General features: G+C 47.5%; 1 protein-coding gene across 7 annotated transcripts in view; it reads right to left on the bottom strand.

Moving 5' to 3' along the window:
• The window catches only part of NCAM1 (neural cell adhesion molecule 1), a 215364-nt gene that overhangs the window by 49939 nt on the left and 141711 nt on the right, over positions 1 to 23714 (bottom strand). For 4 of the 7 annotated variants that reach the window (XM_075604028.1, XM_075604032.1, XM_075604034.1 and 1 more), the window contains exons 4-10: positions 23270 to 23413; positions 20701 to 20838; positions 20093 to 20210; positions 19384 to 19547; positions 17365 to 17507; positions 7360 to 7389; positions 474 to 624 (exon numbers count right to left, since the gene is read on the bottom strand). In XM_075604028.1, the coding sequence (XP_075460143.1) occupies positions 474 to 624; positions 7360 to 7389; positions 17365 to 17507; positions 19384 to 19547; positions 20093 to 20210; positions 20701 to 20838; positions 23270 to 23413 (888 nt within the window). The remainder of the gene's footprint in view (positions 1 to 473; positions 625 to 7359; positions 7390 to 17364; positions 17508 to 19383; positions 19548 to 20092; positions 20211 to 20700; positions 20839 to 23269; positions 23414 to 23714) is intronic. The other 3 variants (XM_075604029.1, XM_075604033.1, XM_075604031.1) reach the window with 1 other exon arrangement.

The following is a 23714-nucleotide window of genomic DNA, read 5'->3' as shown; positions in this document are numbered from 1 at the left end:
CGCAGGATACTGGGGGTTTTGCGCGGGATAAATCCGCTTAGCTTTTTTTCTTTGCTTTACACTTGCCGCCTAAGTTACGCAATGATCACTGCTCAGGCGCAATTCGCAATTATACTCTCCGGGACTATAAGTAGCAACATATATTTATTTATCCTACGCACATTTCGCAATGTACGACTCTAAATAGGGACTCGTGCGGCTTCTCGCCTCCGCAGAGGTGCGCACCGCGTCCAAACGCAAGTCACGGGAAAAGTTATGGACGTTGTAGAACTTTTGTGGCATGTTTAAAACAAGGATAAAGGGCCCTATTTACTAAGCAGCTTGTGCCATAAGACTGCTACTGGCGCTGAGAAACACAGTGCCGCTCATTTGGGTAAGTAAGACTGTCGCACTATAAGTGTGAATACATCTATAAGTGGCACTGGAGTTTTACGTGGCTGAAGCGCACAGGACAGAAAGAACACAGCTCTTACACTGCACTTCGAAGTACATGGCTTGTGTGTCTTGGCCGATGGTGTTGCTGGCAATGCAGAAATACTCCCCGGCGTCGGTGTGCTGGATGTCCTTCAGGGTGAGAGAGGACATCCGGATGTGGCCATGTACCACGATGCGTCCGTCCAAAGTCTGGAGGCGGGAGAAGACCAGCGTTAGAACACGGGAGACCTCAATACAGAACGCAATGTGCTGTGGACAAATCTTACGGCGGCGGTTCCACGGCTGATCCGTTACGGAAACAGACTATGTAAGTAGCCCCATAAGGAGGCCACAGACGAGTCCACGAAGCAGCGGCGGCTCTCAAAACCCCGGGTGAAGGCCGCAGCTCTGCCCACGGAGAGGTCAAAGAGCCACTGCCATCATGTGTTGTGTTATTGTGCTATGGGAAAAGCTGGCACGTAGGAAGCAAACTGACCATGCCCACGGAGCCACGTATTCAAGGGTTGAGTGAGATTAACCCTTGCTGTCAGAACCTTTAGGGCATGCTGCCTGCTTGAGTGTCCACCGACGTCAGGGGTGGCCAACTCCAGTCCTCAAGGTCAGGTTTTAAGGCTATCCCTGCTTCAGCACAGGTGGCTCAACCAGTGTATTCGACTGAGCCACTGATTGAGCCACCTGTTCTGAAGCAGGGATATCCTTAAACCCTGACCTGTTGGTGGCCCTTGAGGACTGGAGTTGGCCACCCTTGGTCTAAGTCAAAATTGGATACCACGGACTAAAAATAAAACCCAGCTGCTGTTCCAAAGGGTTCTGCCAGCTCAGCTTCAAGCCCCCATTTCCTAAGCAGCGCTAAGATATTAGGCCCCATGCATGGGCTGTAAGGATGTCCCACGGCTTAGCACTGCTTATAAAACATGCCCTCTCCCCAAGCATGGGCAAATATTTTGGCAGCAAACGTTCACCGAGCTCCGAGGTTCTGGAGATTGAGGACGTGACACTAAAGGAAGTTTGGGGTGGACTCCAGGGATCCACGTGCACGTGGTCACGTAATAAGGAGCTAAAATGTGGTTCACCACTACAAAAAAAGACGTCAGATACTTTGTGCTACATACTTGATTTTCAGACTCGTTAATGACTCCCTGTCTGCTCTTTTACACCTCTTTCCTGCATTAACCTCCCCTGGGAGTCCGTGCCCTGCATCCACTTCCCTTTCAAATCGTCCTCGACAACCCCACCGCGGTGGGGAACTCATTTTTTCCCCTCTTCCTTTTATCTAATACACAGGGAATTTGTTATAAAAGAACCAGCACGCGACAGCACTAATTGGCAGCATGTAATGAGGTGCCTTCATAGCAGTGTGAAGGGAGAATATTAACGAGCACCTAACGGCTAATTAATCCCCTTATCTGGTGCGCGACGCGCGGTTCAATCCCCCCCCCCCCGCCCCCCGGGGCTGATGGAGCCAGTTCTGCGCCTCGCATGAAAGATTAAGCTACATTTAACTAGATTATAGCTCGGTGCAAAGCGTGTCGCATCTCAAACTGCTGCAATCTCAGGCCACGCTTCCCAAACACACACAGGGGCCTACAAAGACAAAGCACTTAGCAAAATAACGGCTTCCCTAGCGTTACAAACTTTAGTTTGCTAGCTCTGGGACAAGAACGCATGTTGCCTGATAACTCATCGGTAGACGGCTGCATACATGGTCAGTGTTATTTACCTGTACATATATTATTATTATTATTGCTTCTAATTATTAACCCTTTTCAGAATTTAAAGTCGCAGTCCCATCTACTCGTTTTGGGGTTTTCTTGCCTCTGATTATTACAGCATTGAATCCCTCCCCCCCCCCCCAACATCTGAACCACGCTATTAACATATCAACGGATCCACACGGTCCTGGGATAATTACCAGTGAAGTTACTGGGTTTAAATCGCCATCCTGGGGAAACAAAATGGCTGCCAAATCTCAGGCCAATGGGAAGTTGCTACATGATCGGTCGTGGCTTCATGTGGGGCGGCCATTTTAAATCTCCTTTAAAAAACAGGAAGTGAGGCCCGATAATTTCACCAGTGAGTATCTCATGGGCTGCCAATAGTGCTGTTCAGCTCCGAATTACCCCCCTGCTCCCAGTCTTGTGAAAAAACAGGCTTGGTTAGATGCGACTGCGGCTTTAAGATGCGTTTAATTGCATCGCAAATGTAGGTATTAACTGCAAATAAGAGGTGAATAACTATCAGAAAATATATACTACATCTATTGCTTCCATTATATATCAGTTCGGGATCCAGAAATAACTGAACGGAAGTTGAAAAGGCGGAGAGGAAAACGCATTTTTAAAGTAGAAAACGGCCCTTAAAAAAGCGGTTAGCTTATCTACCAATAGGTCAAGTTTTAAGGATATCCCTGCTTCAGCACAGGTGGCTCAATCAGTGGCTCAGTCGAAGCAGGGATATCCTGAAAATCTTGCCTGTTGGTGGCCCTTGAGGACTGGAGTTGACCAGTCATTGACTGTGCCACTGATTCAACAACCTGTGCTGAAGCAAGGATATCCCCAACACCTGGCCTGTTGGTGGCCCTTGAGGACTGCAGTTGACCAGTCATTGACTGTGCCACTGATTCAGCAACCTGTGCTGAAGCAAGGATATCCCCAACACCTGGCCTGTTGGTGGCCCTTGAGGACTGCAGTTGGCCGCCCCTATGAAAATGATGGATCACTGGATTTTATTGAGACTAACAGGGCTTTAACGGGCCATATTAAAGGACCGATCCACCCCAAATAACCTTTGTTTTGTTTTTCTCAGAAGTGGAGCTGAGCCGCACTATTCTCTGCTCCCTGGAAACCCGAGGATCCCGAGCTACTCGCCGGTGAAGTTACCGGCATCACTTACTGGTTTTTAAAGGGGATTTAAAATGGCCGTCCAATAGGAAGCCACTGCCGATGATTGGCAGCCATTTTGTTTCCCCTCAGGGAGACGTAAACCCGGTTACTTCACAGGTAAGTATCTCGTGAACCACGGGGGGGGAGGGGGGTCCTCGGAGCTGAAAATAATGGTGTTTGGCTCAGGGGGGGACCCCCCAGTTTCAAAACAAGGAGGAACTGCTATGTAGTAGAGGGGAACAAACAACGCGTCAGTGTGACAGGCTTTTGTAGGAAGATTTAAGCCGCTTAATGTAACCGTTTGTCTCAATGCTTCACCTTTCTCCGGGAACACTGGATTCACACCGGTCAGACCCTTCTGTTGATCTGTTTAACCAATGATGGCAACATGCTAATTTGCAAAGGAAAAACGGCAAAACCGGACACATTTACCTAGGGCATTGAGGACTGACAAACAGTCTTATCACCAAAAAAACATCCAATAAAGATTGTGGGGGAGAAAAAAACGCTTTTTTTTGCCATGGAATTATTTTGTTTAAAAAAAATACTTGTGAGATTGTTTTAAAGATGTCAGCCGTCTTTACATCCCGTTAAGCATATCACTGCCATTTGGAAAAGGGCACGTATATTTTTTACTTTGGATCCATGTCGTTCTCATATGATCTCATAATTATGTTCTTCCCCTTTATCGATCACGTACATTTCCCCTCCTGTCCGCACCACCCCCATTACTTCTCTTAGGGGGTTATTCATTAAACTAGGAAGTCAATGAAAGTTTCTGTGCTATAGTGTCCCGATCTTTAAGACTGTTAAGTGAATATGGCCCTAAATCGTCCTGAAAATGGGGAAGACGGTTTCACATTATTTCGAAATGCAAAGCTTCCATAAATACATATGCTACACGCTTCTCGGGGTCAGGCCACCCCGCCACGTCACCGAGCCTGTCATTCCCGCCGCGTCACCGAGCCTGTCACTCCCGCCGCGTCACCGAGCCTGTCATTCCCGCCGCGTCACCGAGCCTGTCCCTCTCGCCGCGTCACCGAGCCTGTCCATCCCGCCGCGTCACCGAGCCTGTCACTGCCGCCGCGTCACCGAGCCTGTCACTCCGGCCGCGTCACTGAGCCTGTCACTCCCGCCGCGTCACCGAGCCTGTCACTCCCGCCGCGTCACTGAGCCTGTCACTCCCGCCGCGTCACTGAGCCTGTCACTCCCGCCGCGTCACCGAGCCTGTCACTCCGGCCGCGTCACTGAGCCTGTCACTCCCGCCGCGTCACCGAGCCTGTCCCTCCCGCCGCGTCACCGAGCCTGTCCCTCCCGCCGCGTCACCGAGCCTGTCCCTCCCGCCGCGTCACCGAGCCTGGCCCTCCCGCCGCGTCACCGATCCTGGCCCTCCCGCCGTGTCACCGTGTCGGCCCTCACGCCACAATACTGAGCCTGTCCCTCCCGCCGTGTCACGGAGTTAGGCCATCCCGCCGCGTCACCGAGCCTGTCCCTCCCGCCGCGTCACCGAGCCTGGCCTTCCCGCCGCATCACCGAGCCTGTCCCTCCCGCCGCGTCACCGAGCCTGTCCCTCCCGCCGCGTCACCGAGCCTGTCCCTCCCGCCGCGTCACCGAGCCTGTCCCTCCCGCCGCGTCACCGAGCCTGGCCCTCCCGCCGCGTCACCGATCCTGGCCCTCCCGCCGTGTCACCGTGTCGGCCCTCACGCCACAATACTGAGCCTGTCCCTCCCGCCGCATCACCGAGCCTGTCCCTCCCGCCGCGTCACCGAGCCTGTCCCTCCCGCCGCGTCACCGAGCCTGGCCTTCCCGCCGCATCACCGAGCCTGGCCTTCCCGCCGCATCACCGAGCCTGTCCCTCCCGCCGCGTCACCGAGCCTGGCCTTCCCGCCGCATCACCGAGCCTGTCCCTCCCGCCGCGTCACCGAGCCTGTCCCTCCCGCCGCGTCACCGAGCCTGGCCTTCCCGCCGCATCACCGAGCCTGTCCCTCTTGCCGCGTCACCGAGCCTGTCCCTCCCGCCGCGTCACCGAGCCTGGCCTTCCCGCCGCATCACCGAGCCTGTCCCTCCCGCCGCGTCACAGAGCCTGTCCCTCCCGCCGCGTCACTGAGCCTGGCCTTCCCGCCGCATCACCGAGCCTGTCCCTCCCGCCGCGTCACCGAGCCTGTCACTCCCGCCGCGTCACAGAGCCTGGCCTTCCTGCCACGTCACCGAGCCTGGCCCTCCCGCTGCGTCACCGAGTCCTTCACTTACGTTCCCCTCACCCGTGATGTCACATGATCAAGCAGAGCTGTGGTTACCACAGCCGGTGCAGAGAGCGTTTTGTGGTGATTTACTAAGCGCCGACGCGATTCGTTGTTGACAACTCAAATATCTGTTAATGCCAAACCCAGCTGCCATACTTCGCATGGGCGCTCCTCACCCACGCGTTTCTGCGCCGGTTTCACTATAAGCGGATTCCTGATTTCCGGCACGTTGAAACCAATGTCCCACCCCGAGCCACAAAGTGGTACCTTCGCCCGGCCAAGAAAATGGGAAGTGCCGCACTGTTGCATATCAAAATAAAATCGCCAACGCTGCGAATTTCTACCAGAACATTGGGGGACAGACCGCACGAGAACGCGGCGCGTTTAGATGAAATGAGATGTAAATCATTCTGCAAGAAAAAGGTTATTCGCTAAAATCAGAGGAAACAAGCTGGGTTGGTGCTTCGTGCAGGGACGGCCAACTCAAGTCCTCAAGGGCCACCAACAGGTCAGGTTTTCAGGATATCCCTGCTTCAGCACAGGTGGCTCAATCAGTGGCCACTGATTGAGTCACCCGTGCTGAAGCAGGGATCAACTGAGCCACCTGCGCGGAAGCTGGGACTGATTGAGCCACCTGCGCTGAAGCATGGATATCCTGAAAACCTGACATGTTGGTGGCCCTTGAGGACTGGAGTTGCCCACCCCTGACTTAGTATATGAGTAAGTTTTACAGGTCTCTCTCTTACCAAGACTTAGTAAACCCTTAAGGGCGTGGTTTTCACCGTTCCTGCGTGGAACACTCGGGATTCCGTGGAATGTTACCAGGAGAAAAATGAACGTGGCATTTTATTATTATTTTGTTGCTATATGTTTTTGTTTATTAATTCAAATGTCACTGTGTAGTGTTTATATATATATATATATATATATATATACACACACACGGTACGAGCCCTACTGCAGTAATACTATGTTTATCTGCATAGAGCATGTGGCCTGTGGCTTTCGTGAAGAAACGATACATTTTTAAAGGGTTCCGCCGTTCTTTAAAGGTTGAAAACCACGGTCTTAAGGGAATGGAAAGTAATACTTTGCTTCGCAAGTGCCTGAAAAAGGCTTCCAGCTGTAGAAAATACATAGCATATTCAAGGTCTCACTAATGCCACATCGCCCCATTTAATACATAAATGAATATTTTGGTCCATATACCAATGGAGTTCTAGGTGCCACTCATTGGACTTGAACCAATGGGATGGTGGGAGGGACAAGAGAACCTATTGCTACTTCGGATATGATCGTAAGGACGTTTTTTCCATCAATTACGCCGTGGGATTGACATCACTGAGGATCCCGCCATGTAAGTGGTCCTGGCAGGGATTGAACTACAGACAAGCCCATGGTCTCATCGCCAGTCTCCTCCAGCACTACTCCATTAACAGGTCTCTGGGATCATGGTGTGGACATTTAGCTGTTTGGAAATCAGGCTGAGCAAGTCACAGTTGGAAGCAAAGCATCAACCACTTAAGTCAACACATGCCAATGAATTAGGAGGCGGTGGGTGTCTTGGGGACTGGAGTTGAGCCCCCCTGCGTTAAGAACGTACATCTTGTGTCGTGGAATTTATCAAACCAACCCAGCTTGTTTGGGTGTTAAAATATACACACTAAGGATGATCTACATCTATCCTACATCTTCTATCCACACGGGTTAAATTAAAGCATTTCGGTTCCGACAAACAACTACTGTTAGGACCTTGTGTCTGTCATTACGTCATTTCCCCCCCACTAGTGATTTTATACCTCTTGTTTCTGTGGCCGGGTCCACGAAGCCTGCAGGAAACAGATATAAAACACAACAAACACAGAAAGCAATAAAACATTTTTTTTTTAATCGTTAGGAATATACGCCGAGTTGCCCGGCGTTGCGCGGCCAGTGCGTAGCATGCAGTTAGGTGAATGACCAATGGTGACGGCTAAAATCTGGCATTATTATTATTATTAATAATCCTAATCGCTGACATAACAATGCATGGAATGAATTACTTGGTTGGGTGGCGTGGATGGCTAAAAAGCAGCAGTACCGGGCAACGTCTCCATCGCTCTTCCACCCCAGGGTTCAATGGAAATCATATTACAAAGAAAGATCCGTTTCTTTTTTGTTTGCGGCCCATTTCTCGCGCTCTGCGGTTTCTCTTAAATATACACCATATCGTAGCGGTTCAATAATTAAGGGAATCTAATGCCGTTTAATTCACAATCCCGCTTAATTCCATTCATGGACCAAAACCCACGCTATTGGATTCATTACTAATTGTCCAATCTTTCTTTAGAATAATTTGCAGTGGGAGAGCTGCATAGGCCTCCAAGAGTTGCAACATTATAACGTGAAACAATCTGTTCATTTTAATAGCAGGTTAAGCGATTCGTTTTTTAATCTCTCAATAAGGATCTTATGTGTTTGTAGCACTAAGAAATGTTTAACCCCAATTGCAAAGCTATTTTTTTTTTTTTTTAAAGAAATCCACAGTAATTGACATTTTCTAAGAAGCCCCGCAGAAATGCTTAGCAAATCAATAAATACTGCAGGACTTCAGGATAAAATGAGTGCTCGGAGGGGCGTGAGTATAGGTCATTATACCATAAAAATTTTAAAAATACATTTACGTTGGACTAGACCAGGGGGTGCTCAACTCCAGTTCTCAAGACCCCCGCAACAAGTCAGGTTTTCAGGATATCCCTGCTTCAGCACAGGTCTTCTGATTGAGCCACCTGTGCTGAAGCGGAGATATCCAGAAAACCTGACCTGTTGGCTGGAGGACTGGAGTTAGCACCTGTGGACTAGAGGTTAATTGTATATGAGATTACAGCCACGCAGTATTACTGCAATTGGCCTCCCAGACTTCCCTACAGGATACAGGGCTCTTGCAAAGACGTTATAATGGTCTTGCACCTCTCTTTCTCTCTCTCGCGCTTTTCAGGTATTCACGATTTCTTTCCTGCTTGCTTTTATGTTCTCTTGCGGCTGAGCTGCACATTGGCGGTGACCGCAGACTGAACGTTAAGGGGCAGGGAGCTATCTACTTGGGAGACGCATCTCACGCGGATTCACAGCAGAGAAATCTTTATGTAACAAGAGAAGCAAAGAAGGGCGGGGGGCTGTGTGTCCCCTTTCTGCCATGTAGTAACAAAGGAGGGAGCGGGAGTAGGGGGGTATGGGTTACCCGATGAAGGACCCTGAGAGGTTGGGAAGCGAGTAACATCTCAACTACTTGTTGGTCTGATAAAAGGGATCCTACCCCCCCTACTCCCTCTCCCTCCATGGTTACTATATAACAAAATGGGAGATATGGGAAAAACATCACATTTCCAAAATGGACGTCCGGGTTACAATAAGTGGAGGTTTCCTTGTTGGTAGTGCTGCTGCTTTAAGCGCTTTTTTTGCTTTAACCCTTAGCTGCCTGGAGGGGGGTGGGGTAGGAGGGGGGTGGGGTAGGAGGGGGGGGGGGGGGTTGCCACGCCATGCAGGCATTCTACGTCCCTCTGGCAGGGACAGGGTTAAGAGACTGGATACTGCAGGGGTCGCCAACTCCAGTCCTCAAGGGCCACCATCAGGTCAGTGAACGCCAGGTATTAGGGATATCCCTGCTTCAGCACAGGTGGCGCAATCAGTGGCTCCGTCGCAGATTGAGCCACCTGTGCTGAAGCAGGGATATCCTTACAACGTGACCTGTTGGTGGCCCTGGAGGACTGGAGCTGGCCGCCCGTGTGATCCCGCATTGTGAATCTCTGCGGATATAACGGGTTATTGGGTTGGGTTCTAACTTGACGTGGCTTATGACATGCACACGAGTAGTTACTTATTGCATGCACACCATACGCCGAAATGGTTCCACGATAACGCCGTTCCACATTACATGCACGAAAGCTTCAGCACGACTGTTATCACTGAGCTCCTCTTCCTTTAACTTCCACCTACGGGGCCAAGACTGTAAGTGTCGGTGGCCTACAGGAATCTTTCTGCGTGTAACCCTGTAATATACCGCAGATTAGACTGGCGCTGGCATGTGAATTACTGGACAGTTCCCATGTTATTTATCCAGCAGAGACGTCTCCCGCGTGCGCGCCTCCTTTGTAATGAGTAGGCTCCAGTACAGGGGAACAGCGTCACAGCGTAATAAACGGGGAGGTAAGAGGCAGGGCAGAAACTCGGCTCAGTTTAGCAATTTTAATTATTTGCCATCCCAAAATGCCAGTGGCACGTCTCTAAAAACCCAGCGGTGCCCTCCCCGTTTTCGGTTTAAATGCAGTAATGTGGAAGACGGATGGAAGAAAATGGCGGTGAACGGTTTGTGCCGTGACCCACGCCAAAGGAGACTTGCAGAAACCCGGCAGAAATAGATGAACCGGCCCTACAACTGGCATTGCTACAGGGTTAGTATGAATGCGTTCCCGCCTCCTCGTGTAATTAAACAGGGGTTCCCCTGGCTTTGAACACAAGTGACCCCAAATCATGGATACAGTCTGCCCTCCAAACCTACAGGATGGTCACATGTAATATAGAGCACTCACCACTCTTAATATTACCCTACTGCTTCCATAGAAGATAATACTCTTTGTTGCAATTTGCTCGTTTCCCTCTCAGCCCCTGCCACGCCTATCTTACCAAAATGGTAACAGTGGTCTTGTGCCCTTCAATGTTTCACGTGTGCCAATGTCTTCGATTGGTCATTGCACGGCTGTGCAAATTGGGCGTCTTATCATTGAAAGCGGATTGTAGTAGGACTTGTATCATATAACTGAGAGGCTTCTGTGTAGGCTTGTAATCGTTTTCCCCAACTTTCCGATGGCCAAGGTCACGCCACAAGAAATGCAAGGTCAGCTCTCCTTGAATTCAGACCAACGGTTAGTAAGGATGACTCTCATTGGGAATCGGTGATCAGACGTGACTGATCCCTAACCTCTTCCGAAAGCTGAATCAGATTCCTGTACTGAATAAGAAGGGGAGGTCTTGGTTGCCAACTGTCTTTTTGGGTCATATGTCTTCTGTAATTGTGTTACTAACTTTTATTCCCGGGGTGGGCAACTCCAGTCCTCAAGGGCCACCAACAGGTCAGGTTTTAAGGACATCACTGCTTCAGCACAGGTGGCTCAATCAGTGGCTCAGTCAACGACTGGCCAACTCCAGTCCTCAAGGGCCACCAACAGGCAAGAGTTTCAGGATATCCCTGCTTCAGCCCAGGTGGCTCAATCAGTGGCGCAGTCTTCGACTGAGTCCACCTGGGCTGAAGCAGGGATATCCTTAAAACCAGACCTGTTGGTGGCCCTTCAGGACTGGAGTTGCCCGCCCCTGTCCTATTCCCATCAACGCCTTTTTTTAAACTGGGACGAATAGAGCAAACTTAACATACGTCCCCTTGTTAAAACCCGCTGATGTACAAGACATCCCTATGCTGTTAATGTCATTGAGAAAAGTGTACTGAGGGAAAGAGATTATATACATGTTTCTTTAAGTAATAAAACATTCAATATCTAGTACATTTTGGGGTGAATGCATTGCCCTCTTATTAAGAAACCATTCTCTAGAAGTAGGAGAACCACCACAATGTCAACTCCTTGCGACCACTTTGTCTCAATGTGCTCCGTGGAAGAACCCTTAGCAAGCGTTTTCAGATATGAATTCAGTAAGCACACAATAAATAATTCACAAGAAGAAGCATGGATCTCTCCTCTGATCCCCAGTTTGGTCTTCCATCCTTACTAACCTGATGGTTTGACTTCCCAAAGATAGCTGAAAAAGTGTCATGAAATAAAGAGGTTAAGAGGTGAATTCTGCGTCCTTATGGTCATCTTCCTTTGGTGACTCCAGCTGGCCACTGCCTCTTAAGTGAGGCAACCAACTGGGCAACAAGATGAAGGAAAAGCCTACAGTAGGTAAGTACATCATAACACGTGCGTTACATGTGGACAGGTTTGATGGAACAGGCACCCGGAAAACACATTACACAACAAGACAAAGCAAACATGGGTGTTGTAGGGAGTAAAACAGAACAGTCTATAGAGGCTGACTTCTGACCTAACGCATGAAGCCAAAGTACACATCTTCCAGGGGCGGAATCTCAACTGTCTGTGCAAAGCATTCTAACTCAGGTGACAAAGATGAACCACTCACATATCAATGTCTTGCTTATGTACACACACACACACACACACACACACACACACACACACACACACACACACACACACACACACACACACACACACACACTACTAACATACCACTTCATACCTAATATTTAAACGCCTATTATTCTCATAATCCACTACCAAAGGCTTTGCTGCATTTTATTAACCCTTCCATACCCGAAATCTTGCCCCATCGTTCCTAAATCTGATCCTTATCTACATTATGCTAACGCTTGGAAAATGCCACTCCCTTAAAGCCTGCAACCCTGGCAGTACATGGTTAAAAATAATAATGTGTCCTAATGTATTCATCCAACGGAATGTCCTTCTGGAGGAGAAACGCATGCCCTCGCAGAACTAATAAGTACACGTACTAGTTACAGATTGTATATTAATAAGAAAGAATGGTTTCGGAACGACATTCTCCACAATGAATGCACTTAGTATAAGTAAATCGTCTACGGGTCTATAATTTATGTCAATTGTGTTGGAAACACTTAGACGAGTCACTATCATTTGTTCCTTTTAATCGCAGATCTCCATGTTCTTAAGAACCTTTGAACCATCCGGCTTATTGCAATTACACTGGAAAGAAACCCAGAGGGGACAGGCCAAGTAAGAATACTCAGACACAATGCACAGAAGAGTATGATGCTGGCACGAGATCTTGTTGCGTCACTATATATGTCAATCTGCTATTGGCCATAACACAGCAATTCAATGGAAACCATTTAGTCATGTGGCTACTTGTTTCTAAAGCTATAGTAAAGCCAACATTTGGCCCAAAATGGACAATATTGTTGTTAAATTTGGTACCTATAAATATGGTGGCTTATTCTACATGAGGTGAAGGGAATATTTATTGAGTAGTTTTCAATGCCACGCGGCGAACCCCTCGGCTGAGAATATCATACATTCGGAACAAAGAATGCTGCACCAGACCTTAGAAAGGACACAGCTTCCCGAAAAGGGACAAGGCTGGACTCGGCGGTTCTCATCACTGTCCAGTGGGCTCCATTGGTTCCTCAAAGATCAGAACCCATGCCAAGGAGCAGCACACGTCACGGTCATTAGGTTCCGCTCACTCTGTGGCAGATTCATTTCTTCCCAGAAAGCCAAACCTGATGTATAGGCGATCAACTATGGTAATATTAGGCATTCATCTTGGGCAGGAGTGGCCAACTCCAGTCCTCAAGGGCCACTCACGGGTCAGGTTCTAAGGATATCTCAGCTTCAGCACAGGTGGATCAATCAGTGGCTCAGTCAAAGACTGAGCCACCTGTGATGACACAGGGATATCCTTAAAACCTGACCTGTGGGTGGCCCTTGAGGACTGGAGTTGGCCATCCATGGTCTAGGGGTTGAGTAAGCACTATGGAAGCTCGACTTACCTACTGTACCAGTCAGTGTATGTTAAATGCTTTAATTTGACGGTTGTTGTTAACCCAACACTATTGTACTCCGTTGTGGAACATGGAGTGCTAAAAATTAATAATGATAGCAATAATACTTGTGTATGGACATCCACGCTGATCTCTCAACTAAAGAGAAACATCTATTGTTCAACGTTGGACAGTAAAGTACTGAAGCACCTCCACAATAAAACAACATCCCACAGAAGGCCGTTTCTACCGTTCGCACATCACCACCACATATTCAAAGTATCCAATTTCTCCCAATACTGTTCCCCATATGGAATTTGGAGGGATTTTAATCATCACAAGCTAAGATAGCAAGCCATAGAGAAGTGTGTAGCGGCCCATATATTTTCATTACAGTACAGCAGGAGTTCTCAACTACATCCCTCAAGACCCCCCCAGACAGGTCAGGTTTTCACGGTATCCCAGCTTCCGCACAGGTGGCTCAATCAGTCCCTGCTTCAGCACAGGTGGCTCAATCAGTCCCTGATTCAGCACAGGTGGCTCAATCAGTCCCTGATTCAGCACAGGTGGTGCAGTCTTTCACCAAGCCACTGATTGAGCCACCTGTGCTGAAGCTGGATATCCTTAAAACCTGACCCGACGGTGACCTTTGAGGACCGGACGTTGAGAACCCCTGCAGTACAGAATAAGTTTATTGGCATGGGACATTCCCGCTGACGTAGGCTGAATAGATTTGAATGATCGGATTAGAAATGTGCGTTACAGCATCACTAAGTGCACAATATGCACATTTCCACGTGTGTGACATATGTTACTGATGCATTATATAATATTTGGGGGTCTACAGAACATGCAAATCATTTTCACCTACCCATTTTTATGACCAATGACTAACTACTGCATATCCTCCATAACATTTATCAACTCACATTCTACATCATGCACAGGATAGTGGCAGGTCTTTCCTTTGTCCATACGTATGTGTATATAGTCCCTTTTTGCTTTGTATACTGGATACTGTATGTATATCAAATGCCTTGTATTTTTAAATCATCTGTATGCTCCCTCTGCACAGTGCTGAGTACATACAGTACACTGCAAAGATATATATGAGAAAACAGGACAGGCACGCCAAGATCCAAAAGGTGACATTTATTTCTCGAGAACTTTTGGATCTTGGAGTGCCGGTCCTGTGTTCTTATAATCAGATGTGCTGCCTTGCTGACACCTGGACGTTCTGCATCCTATATACCACCTTTATCTGCACATATGGGAGTGCCGGTTCTCTGGACTGATGGATATATATATATACAGTGGTCGACAAATCAGCAAAAAATCTACTCGCCGAACAAAAAAATCTACTCGCCACCTAGTACTGTACAAAACGTGTGCTGCTTGGGCCAATAGGAGCTCGCCACGATGTCAAATCCACTCGCCCGGGGCGTGCAAATGTATAGGTTTGTCGAACACTGTATATTATATATATTATATGTATATATATATGTTTATCTATCTTTATCTGTCTATCTTTGTCTATACTGTATTTATCTATCTTTATCTGTCTGTCTGTCTATCTTTATCTGTCTATCAATAGATATATAAACATACAAATCTGTACAAGTGTACCGTGATGCTCTATTAAATAGGCCCAGAGTAGTCTGGTACAAAGCCGGAACGTGATTAATGTATAAATGGAGAAGACCCTAGTATTTCTTATTCAGACTCCAAATGATAAAAATAAAGAAAAACACAAGAGACTGTAAAGATCGAAGACCAAGGACAGTAACTTAAAGCAGAACACAGAGCCACAAGCACTGTATAATTCTGCCTGGGACAGGCGCTGGCCCAACAAGTACACCTGAACCACACAGTTAGGTCAGGTCAACAATGCCAGACAGGAGAGGTGAGAGTTTCAAAAATAGTCAGCAGTTTTGCAGATTTGTGGGAAATCTGATGACCCTTCCGGCAGGAGGAAAATAACGGGGGGATTTCAGTCACTTCCATTATCTTAGTGTGGCCCGAGCAGCGTCTCAGTAATGGACAGTAGGTCTCTGAGTTAGGATGGGGAGGAAGATGCTCCTAGGCTGTGTAGTAGCAGAGCACGCAACACAGAGATACACAGATTCAAAATGGCGGCCCTGATGCGTCTCACTCAACTGATTGCTCTTAGCCTAGAGAAGTGTGAACTTGTGCTTTAATTAGTGTTTCATCCAATAAAGGGCTGGAATACATTTGCCTAATGAATTGTGTCTATTGACCACTAATATTTAAATGCAGTGCCCTGAAGACTACTCTGGCAGCAAAGAGGTTTGCTATAAGTTTAAATACTATAGTGGAATATCCCTCTTATGTGATAATAGGGTGTTATATAGAAGTGGGAACGGTAAAATGCAATTGCTAGACACACTGTGAACTGAACTCCCCTGTGAGGTTTGTATGAATGGGATATATTCCAGATCAATGTATCTATGACAGCAGCCTGAGCCAATCAGAGTGCTCCGTTTATGAAAGCCCTGTTCACGTGACATCTCGATTGGTGAATTAATACTGTATGTGATTCTTTGCTGGAAGGACGTTTCTGATTGGCCGATATCACAGCCCTGATTTAAATTGCAGAATAACGTGTGGGACAGTAGCACAAGATCCTCTATTTGCTGCACTAAAATATCTTGTGTCTACTATCGTAACTCAGAGAGCGATAACTTTACTGAAGATGGGGGGGAGTGTAGATAACTTTGACATTGCCTGTGATTTGAATAAGCCCAGGATAAATCTGAAGACCCGTTCTTGGTATTCGGGAATGAATACTTGGAAGGGGTGGATTTTCTATCCTGTTAGATATTGATGACAAATACTTCTCAAGTGTCTAGCGGAAACATCTAAAATGGGACTACAATGCATGTATTAAATAAGGGGCTGTGTATTAATGAAGTTTTAGAGCATATCAGTGCTGCATCATTTTCTGCTGCAGAATTGCATGAAACGGAACCGCTTCTTAAATCTGGTGCAAATTCTAAGACGCCTATGAGTTGCGGCACCTTAAACTTTTACACACAGATTTAAAAATGGGGGAGCTGGAAGTGGGTGGGAGGAGAGAGGAGGGGAGAGGAGGGGAGAGGAGTGATGTCTTATTATAATGAGGGCATCATGCAACGTCTATCCATCTCCTCCCTATTACACTCCCCAAATATGAAGCTGACACATTGGAGCAAAGAGACGCAAGATGAAAACGACGCTCTTTGCGTTAATTCTGCTCCGAAATGACCGCAATGCACGGACACCCTACTGTCAACTACCTCGGATCTGCAGTCGGGGCAGAGAAAAATACCCCCGTTTGTGTCGGGCAGGGGTGGTCGTCAAAACTGCTGATTATTTTTGCCTTTGTCACAGCGACAATTCATCCGCACACAGTTTCCGGGGTGCTTTGGTGCATACTTACATGAGTACGTGCAGCTATGGGATCCAGAGGGATAGCAGGTTCTTATCGGTCTGTTTTGAATCCTGCAGGCACCAGCTCCCCCTGTATAACGCCCCGTGATGATGTCACTGAACGCTTGATTTCTTGCCATTGTCTGGGCCTAACTTAAATCCCATGAGTGCAAGGCTTTGCAATGAGTTAACACCTCTGGGGTTAATTCAGTGGGCAAATTGAATGTATGTTTTTTTGGGGGGGGGGGAGGGGGGCGTAATTCAATGAGCCCATACTTTAGGAGTGGCCAACTCCAGTCCTCAAGGGCCACTAAGAGTTTGCTTCAGCACAGGTGGCTCAATCAGTGGCTCAGTCCTTGACTGAGCCACTGATTGAGCCACCTGTGCTGAAGCAGGGATATCCTTAACACCTGACCTGTTGGTGGCCCTTGAGGACTGGAGTTGGCCATCCCTGCTCAACTCACTTCAAGGCTCAGCGGCCTGCAAAGAAACACAGCACCGTGACCACACTTACTAAGCCATCAGCAAACGGGCCGCAAGACATTTTACGGAAGTGCAGAGCCACAAATCCAAACAATTTGTCCACGACACGCCGCCGGTGTTTAAAGCCGATCGGCGGCCTTTCCAGCCACTCTGGCCACGAAAGAGTTAACCGAGCAGTGGCTTGATACGGGAAGATGAGCAAGGAATTACAAAACAAATGAACGTCTGTGTGTGTCCGGCTAACCCTCCGCTCCCAGGTGCGTCGTTCAGTGACATCACCAGCCTGCGCCCCCTCTCGCCAGGAGCCCCTCCCGGCCACGTTTACCTTTTCCTCGTTGCTGATGTTGCGGGTCGCCGTCCTCCAGGTGATGCTGGGCAGGGGGTCGCCGGACGCCTCGCAGGTCAGGGTGATCTGCTCCTCCAGTTCCACGGCGGTTTTGTTCTCCACGTAGGTGATTTTAGGTTTTGCTGAAGGCGACGGGGGGAAAAAAACAAAGAAACACACAAAAGGATAGAACGTCAAAGAACGTGGCGGGGGTTCGACTGGAGATCTGCCGAACAGAGGGGCCTGGTGTACACGGCATGTCTCGCAGGCCTTCAGGATGGAAGACACGTGTCCTATAGTACAGTATTGAGTGGCCCTGCTCATTTTACTGCTGTTACTCAGGCAGATAAGTGCGCACTGAAACTCAATCTTAAACTTGGTTAATATAAATATAGATGGTACAGATGTTATAAAGCAGAGGTGGTCAATACCAGTCCTCACGGGACACCAATAGGTTAGGTGTTAAGGATATCGCTGCTTCAGCACAGGTGGCTCAATCAGTCCCAGCTTCAGCACAGGTGGCTCAATCAGTAGCAGCTTCAGCACAGGTAGTTCAATCAGTCTTCAGCCCAGGCGGCTCAATCAGTAGCAGCTTCAGCACAGGTGGCTCAAACAGTACCAGCATCCGGCCAGGTGGCTCAATCAGTGGCTCAGTCAAGCCACCTGTGCTGAAGCAGGGAGATCCTGAAAACATAACCTGTTGCTTTCCCTTGAGGACTGGAGTTGACCGCTCCTGTTCTAGATGCTTGCCAATTTTAAGTATAAATGTTAAGTATTCTTAAATGTATCTTAATATACATTGCAACACGCGTGTAGCCCTGCAACTCGTAACACTCGACAAACGTGGCTCCTTTAGAAAATGAGTTGACGAGCCCTGCTATGGGTTATGCGCTGGGCGGAAGGAGCGGCTCAATGATGCGCTGACTCTACAGACAAAGACAGTGAGTGTGAGTCAGGGGAGCCTGGTTCAAATCCCGGTGTCGGCTCCTGGTGACCTTGGGCAAGTCACTTTATCTCCCTGTGCCTCAGGCACCAAAAACATAGATTGTAAGCTCCACAGGGCAGGGACTCAGGCTGGCAAAAATTCAATGTACAGCACAGTGTATACTGTCAGCTCAATACAAGGGAAACAAATATGTGCTGCTCTGCGCCTGTCACTTCCTTTGACTATAGAAAAATATCTCCACCAGTTTCTATGTTTCTCTCTGTTGTGAAACCTCAGATCCTCCACGTTCACTAATAATCCTCGGGTCTGTCCCAAGCAGAGGGCCTTAGGGTGACAGAGGAACATGGAGATGAAGCGGGCGGCAGTGTTCCCTCTCGGTGAAATATGTTGTGTTATCCTGCACAAACACTGCCATATGAATCCTATGAAATATCTGGGATAGCCCGTGTTATAACGGGGTATGTTGTGTTATCTGGGGGAACGTCACACACCAGTACACACGGGGAGATACCGGGAGAGAGAGAGACAGGAGGAGAGAGAGTCACAGAGGCAGGAGAAGAGAGAAAGAGAGAGAGACACAGAGACAGGAGGAGAGAGAGAGAGACACAGAGACAGGAGAGGAGGAGAGAGAGAGAGACAGAGACAGGAGGAGAGAGAGAGAGCGTCACAGTGACAGGAGGAGAGAGAAAATCACAGAGGCAGGAGAAGAGAGAGTCACAGAGACAGGAGGAGAGAGAAAATCACAGAGGCAGGAGAAGAGAGAGTCACAGAGACAAGAGGAGAGAGAGAGAGAATCACAGAGGCAAGAGAAGAGAGAGAGAGTCACGGAGACAGGAGGAGAAGAAAGGAGGAAGAAAAGAGTTTCCCAACATCAACAAGCCAATTAATATATTCCACTCAGTGTAATTCCTACATATTTAAAAGGATGTCTTGGGAGCCCAAATCTTAATTATGTTTCTATGTATACAAACACAGAATGGGGGTCCCAAATAATACTTTGGGTGGGAGGGAGGGGGGGGGGGCACTTTAATGATTGGGAATCGCTGTTGCACTCAGTAGGAAGCTGTTATTACCATAGACTTTGAGTAAGATGATGGCTTCGTTCTCTCCGGCCTTGTTCTCGGCGATGCACGAGTACTCGGCCTCGTCATCCTTCTCCACCCGGTAAATTGTCATTTCCGAATTGTCCTCGTTGAAGCTGAATTTCTCATCACCCTCTTCAATCAGCTCTCCCTTCCTGCAGTAGACAAGGGCAGTTGCAGTGTAGGGTACATGGGTTGCGTCAATTAATGGTGTAACTTTGGTCTACAACGGATTTCTTTTAAAGACAGGCTACACCCTTATAATTTATAAGTACTTTACTTACCCCATTTGGGGCGCCAGGTCCTAAACATGGGTCAGATATATCCAGGACAATCTCAATACATCTACACCACAAGGGGCCTTTAGTTACATTGCAGGGAAATTGAATAACAGCTCAAGTGCACAGAACTGGGAAGTACAACGCTAGTTCCTTTTCAACTGGGGCTGTGTGGATCTGGTAATTGTATTCTAAGTACTGTATGTCTGCACTAGCTTGTGCTATACATCTCGAAAAGGGAATCAGAGGAACTGTTAAGAGAGACTGCTATTAACAGTCTCAATAGTCCAAGAAATTACAGCCCACAAACCTCCCATTGAAAGATGCTCCAGCTACAAAACACTGAACTGGACCCCTTGTGTTCTGCATGCAGTTTTTGTAGCTGGATTCATGGACCTTTTCAGTGCCTTGACAGCTCTTACTTTGTCCAACTGATCTCAGGCTCGGGGAAGCCATCAGCATCACAGCTCAAGAGAACAGACTCTTCCAAATTCGCGGTGGCGTTGACGGTGATCTGCCTGGCGCGTACCGTTGGAGGAACTGCAGAGAGAAGGAGAGAAGGAGAGATTAAGGGAGAGGGAAGACCGAGAGTTGGAGGCCACAAGAACAGGCTCACTGGTGGTCCATGTGACGTTCAATGAATGTCCTGGGCTTTTTTTTTTTTTTTGCATTTACCGGTCACCAGGAGGGATGAACGTGATCTAAACAGAAGCGGAGGGCTTCCTGTCCCGTTCATAACGTTAGAGGCTACGTCCTGACACCAGGATTTCTTTACCAGCGATCAGGAGGTCATCATCCCGGGTGACATTGTAAGAGTTGGGAAGGACAAATGATTATGTGTGTGTAAGATGGGAAAGAGGAGACAGAGGGAGGGTGAAAGTAAAGTTGTAAAGAACACGCAGAGAATGCACTACTGTGAGTACTGGCTCTTGTGCGAGTTAATGTCATTGAGTGCGTTTGTCCCGTGTACTCCATTGCACGCGGTTTCCTGTGTTTTGCTGGCAGGGTTTTCCATGCAGTGGTATCTCACCGTTCACTACAACTTGGATATCTTTGAAGTTGATCTCGCCGCGTGCCAGGATCCGTCCCTCGCAGCGGAAAGTCCCCTCGTCCGTTTTCTTGATGCCCCTGATCTGCAGGTAGTTGTTGGTCAGGACGACAAATCGGACTGCAGAGAGAGAGAGGGGGGGGGGGGAGTGAGAGGGAGGGTAGGAAGGAGAGAGGGGAAAAGAATAGACAGAGAAAGGGGGAAAGAGAGAGAAAGAAAGAGAGAGAGAGAGAGAGAGAGAGAGAGAGAGAGAGAGAGAGAGAGAGAGAGAGAGAGAGAGAGAGTTTATGAGTGTTAATAAAAGCCGTTAGAGAGAAGATATAGGGATCAGTTATAGGGGCAAGTATGGGAGGAGTTATAGGGATCATTATAGGGGCAGGTATGGGAGGAGATATAGGGATCAGTTATAGGGGCAATAAGGGAGGAGTTAAAGGGATCTGTTATAGGGGCAGTTATGGGAGGAATTATAAGGAGCATTTACAGGATCAGTTTTAGGGAGCGTAATGAATATAGCAGAAGATATTAAGTATTGTAATCAGTTTGGCATACGCAGGGTTAACGTGGGTTACAGATTGTCTGAAAAATACAAGAATTGTTTTTATAGCAGGTCAAGACCCTTCCTGTTTCTGTGTTGATCTAAAAAGGGAGCTTAACCTGAGGTTATCACTGGTGGCCCCACTAACAGTGAAATGTGTACAAATTCGAATCCAGAGAATTTGGATGCTTTAACAGTGACAGCACAGGACGGGGGTACTCCAGACATGTGAGTAACAGTCTTTACATTATTGTTTGCGTGGTTCAGTTACATCCAGGAATCATCCCAATGAGGTGTGGAGTGGTGGGACAATTCCCTTTACTCTGCCCCTTCAGGGACTATTGGTCCCCATGAAGATTTCAGATCACTGAAGTACTATACTTATTATATTCACACGTACCAGTGCGTGGATTTATGTGGAAGATTATTGCCAGTTATATACGGTGGATCCGACACTAGAGTGTTTATATCACTGAACATTCTTTGCACGTGGAATATGTACAGTTTAGAAGTCTGTAGACGGTACCCAGAGCATGGGCTGTCAGCCTCAAAGAAACCCTTGCATTCCTAAAATATTCCCTGTGCATCAGAGAGAGGTGACAAACAGGTCACCATTTATTTTGAGGACTTTATTAAATATGCAGATATCACTGGCCTGACAGCAATTTGCAAGAAGACCAAATAGATATTCGTAACAGTTGCGATTGGATGAATCAAATTATGCTAAACATTTCATGATTAAGAGGTGCCAAAGACAGATATCTGTTTCTCAGGCAAAAATAGAGGTTATGTGGTCATACTTGTATGTTGAAACGTGAATATTAAGTACACAGACGCAATAATGAAGATGGCGTTTGGCTAAGTATTATAGAAACAAAGTTATGAAGCGTTTTATATATTGAGGCAGACTTAAAAGTCCAAAGAAGGTTTTTTTTCTTCTTCTTTTAAGTCGTAAATGTCAACCAGAGCAGATTGACGACAGGGATGAGCTTATGTTGTTTTCAATGAGAGAAGAATAGTATATAAGTCTTGACTTTTTAAGTATGAGTTAGAATTCAGCAAGAGGTGTGTTTTGGGATCAAACACGTGAATTCTCATCTTTTCTACACCAGTGACCTCTCCGGGAAGAGCCTGTGATGTGGTAAAGTATAGGCATTACTGCTTATGTTTATCCTGTTATTTTAACAAACTGTTCTGCATTTATTGTAATTGTATGTTCTTGTAATAATCTTTTTCTGTAACTTAAGCACTGTATTTTTTTTTTAATATAAAAGCTGAACTTTAATAAGTAATTCCTTGGGCTCTGATTGAACTGTTGCTCGCTTTGTAGAGAGTATTTACATTTTCGGACACATTTGCTACAACAGATTTTTGTGCGTCAAGTCAATAATTTTTCTTAATATACGGGGACAAAAAGGCACTGCAAATAATTTTATGTCCCCGGTCTCATGCGGTGCGCGTGCTCGTGCGCAGGAACGGACGCTCACCCATGCTTGGCGCTTGCGTTAACAAAAATACCCAACTTTGAAAAGTGCTCAGCTTGCCTGCACTGACACCCCTATGCACGCTTGCGAAATAACGCGGACACCCCGCTCATGCTTGGAGAGTTGGTGACGTCACCGCTCTCCAAGCATGAGCACGGACAGCGACACAGGAGACTCAGCCTTAGCCATGTGCTCACAAACGTGCTATCCGTGACAGATGGTATATTGGGACAGATTGAGGAGAAATATTATTCATTTGAGGGTCCACGCGTGGAGAAAAGTGGATCAGTTAGATAACTGTGAACCCTTGTCCGATACACAGGCCCCGTGCTCACAGGTGTACTGTATGGGAAAGTGAGTAGAAGAGATCTAAAGAGGCAATACTGTCTGTACTCAAACAATAAGTTACATACACTGTGCTACGTTACTGCTCCACCTCGCATGCATATCCCCCTCAAAGGCCATATAACCCCAATGGTGCCTCCTGATGGTGCACTGTGCGGTCGGCACACAGAAAGCATGACTCCCTTACCGTCTTTCTTGAAAGTGACGTCTCTGCCTTTGTGCTTCCAGATGATGATTGGGGGCAGGGAGCTCATCACGTCACAAATGATAACTGCGTCGTCCCCCTCTCTGTACTCCTGGGGGGTGGGCGCGTTCTTAAATGTCATTTTCTCTGAAACACAGGGGAATGACGGAAAGAGAAGGAGTTACAGCCCTACGCCGCACGGCACATAGAATTGATCGTGCACAATCCGTCCCTGGCCCAAGGAGCTTACAATCTAATCTTAATCCTGGTGGTGGAGGCACAGGGAGATAAAGTGACTTCTCCAAACTCATAAGGAGAACAGGCACTGGAATTCAAAGCATGTTCACCCACTACAAAGGCCAGGTTCTTACCACTATGTTATTCCTTATTATTTCATATACAGTTGTAAATTCGCTTATAAAGTTGCATACAATGTAGTGCTACATTA

The sequence above is a fragment of the Ascaphus truei genome, chromosome 6, assembly GCF_040206685.1.
Source record: "Ascaphus truei isolate aAscTru1 chromosome 6, aAscTru1.hap1, whole genome shotgun sequence".
Lineage (NCBI taxonomy): Eukaryota > Metazoa > Chordata > Amphibia > Anura > Ascaphidae > Ascaphus > Ascaphus truei.
The sequence above is the reverse complement of the archived record's forward strand: the minus strand, read 5'-3'. Positions and strand labels throughout refer to the sequence as shown.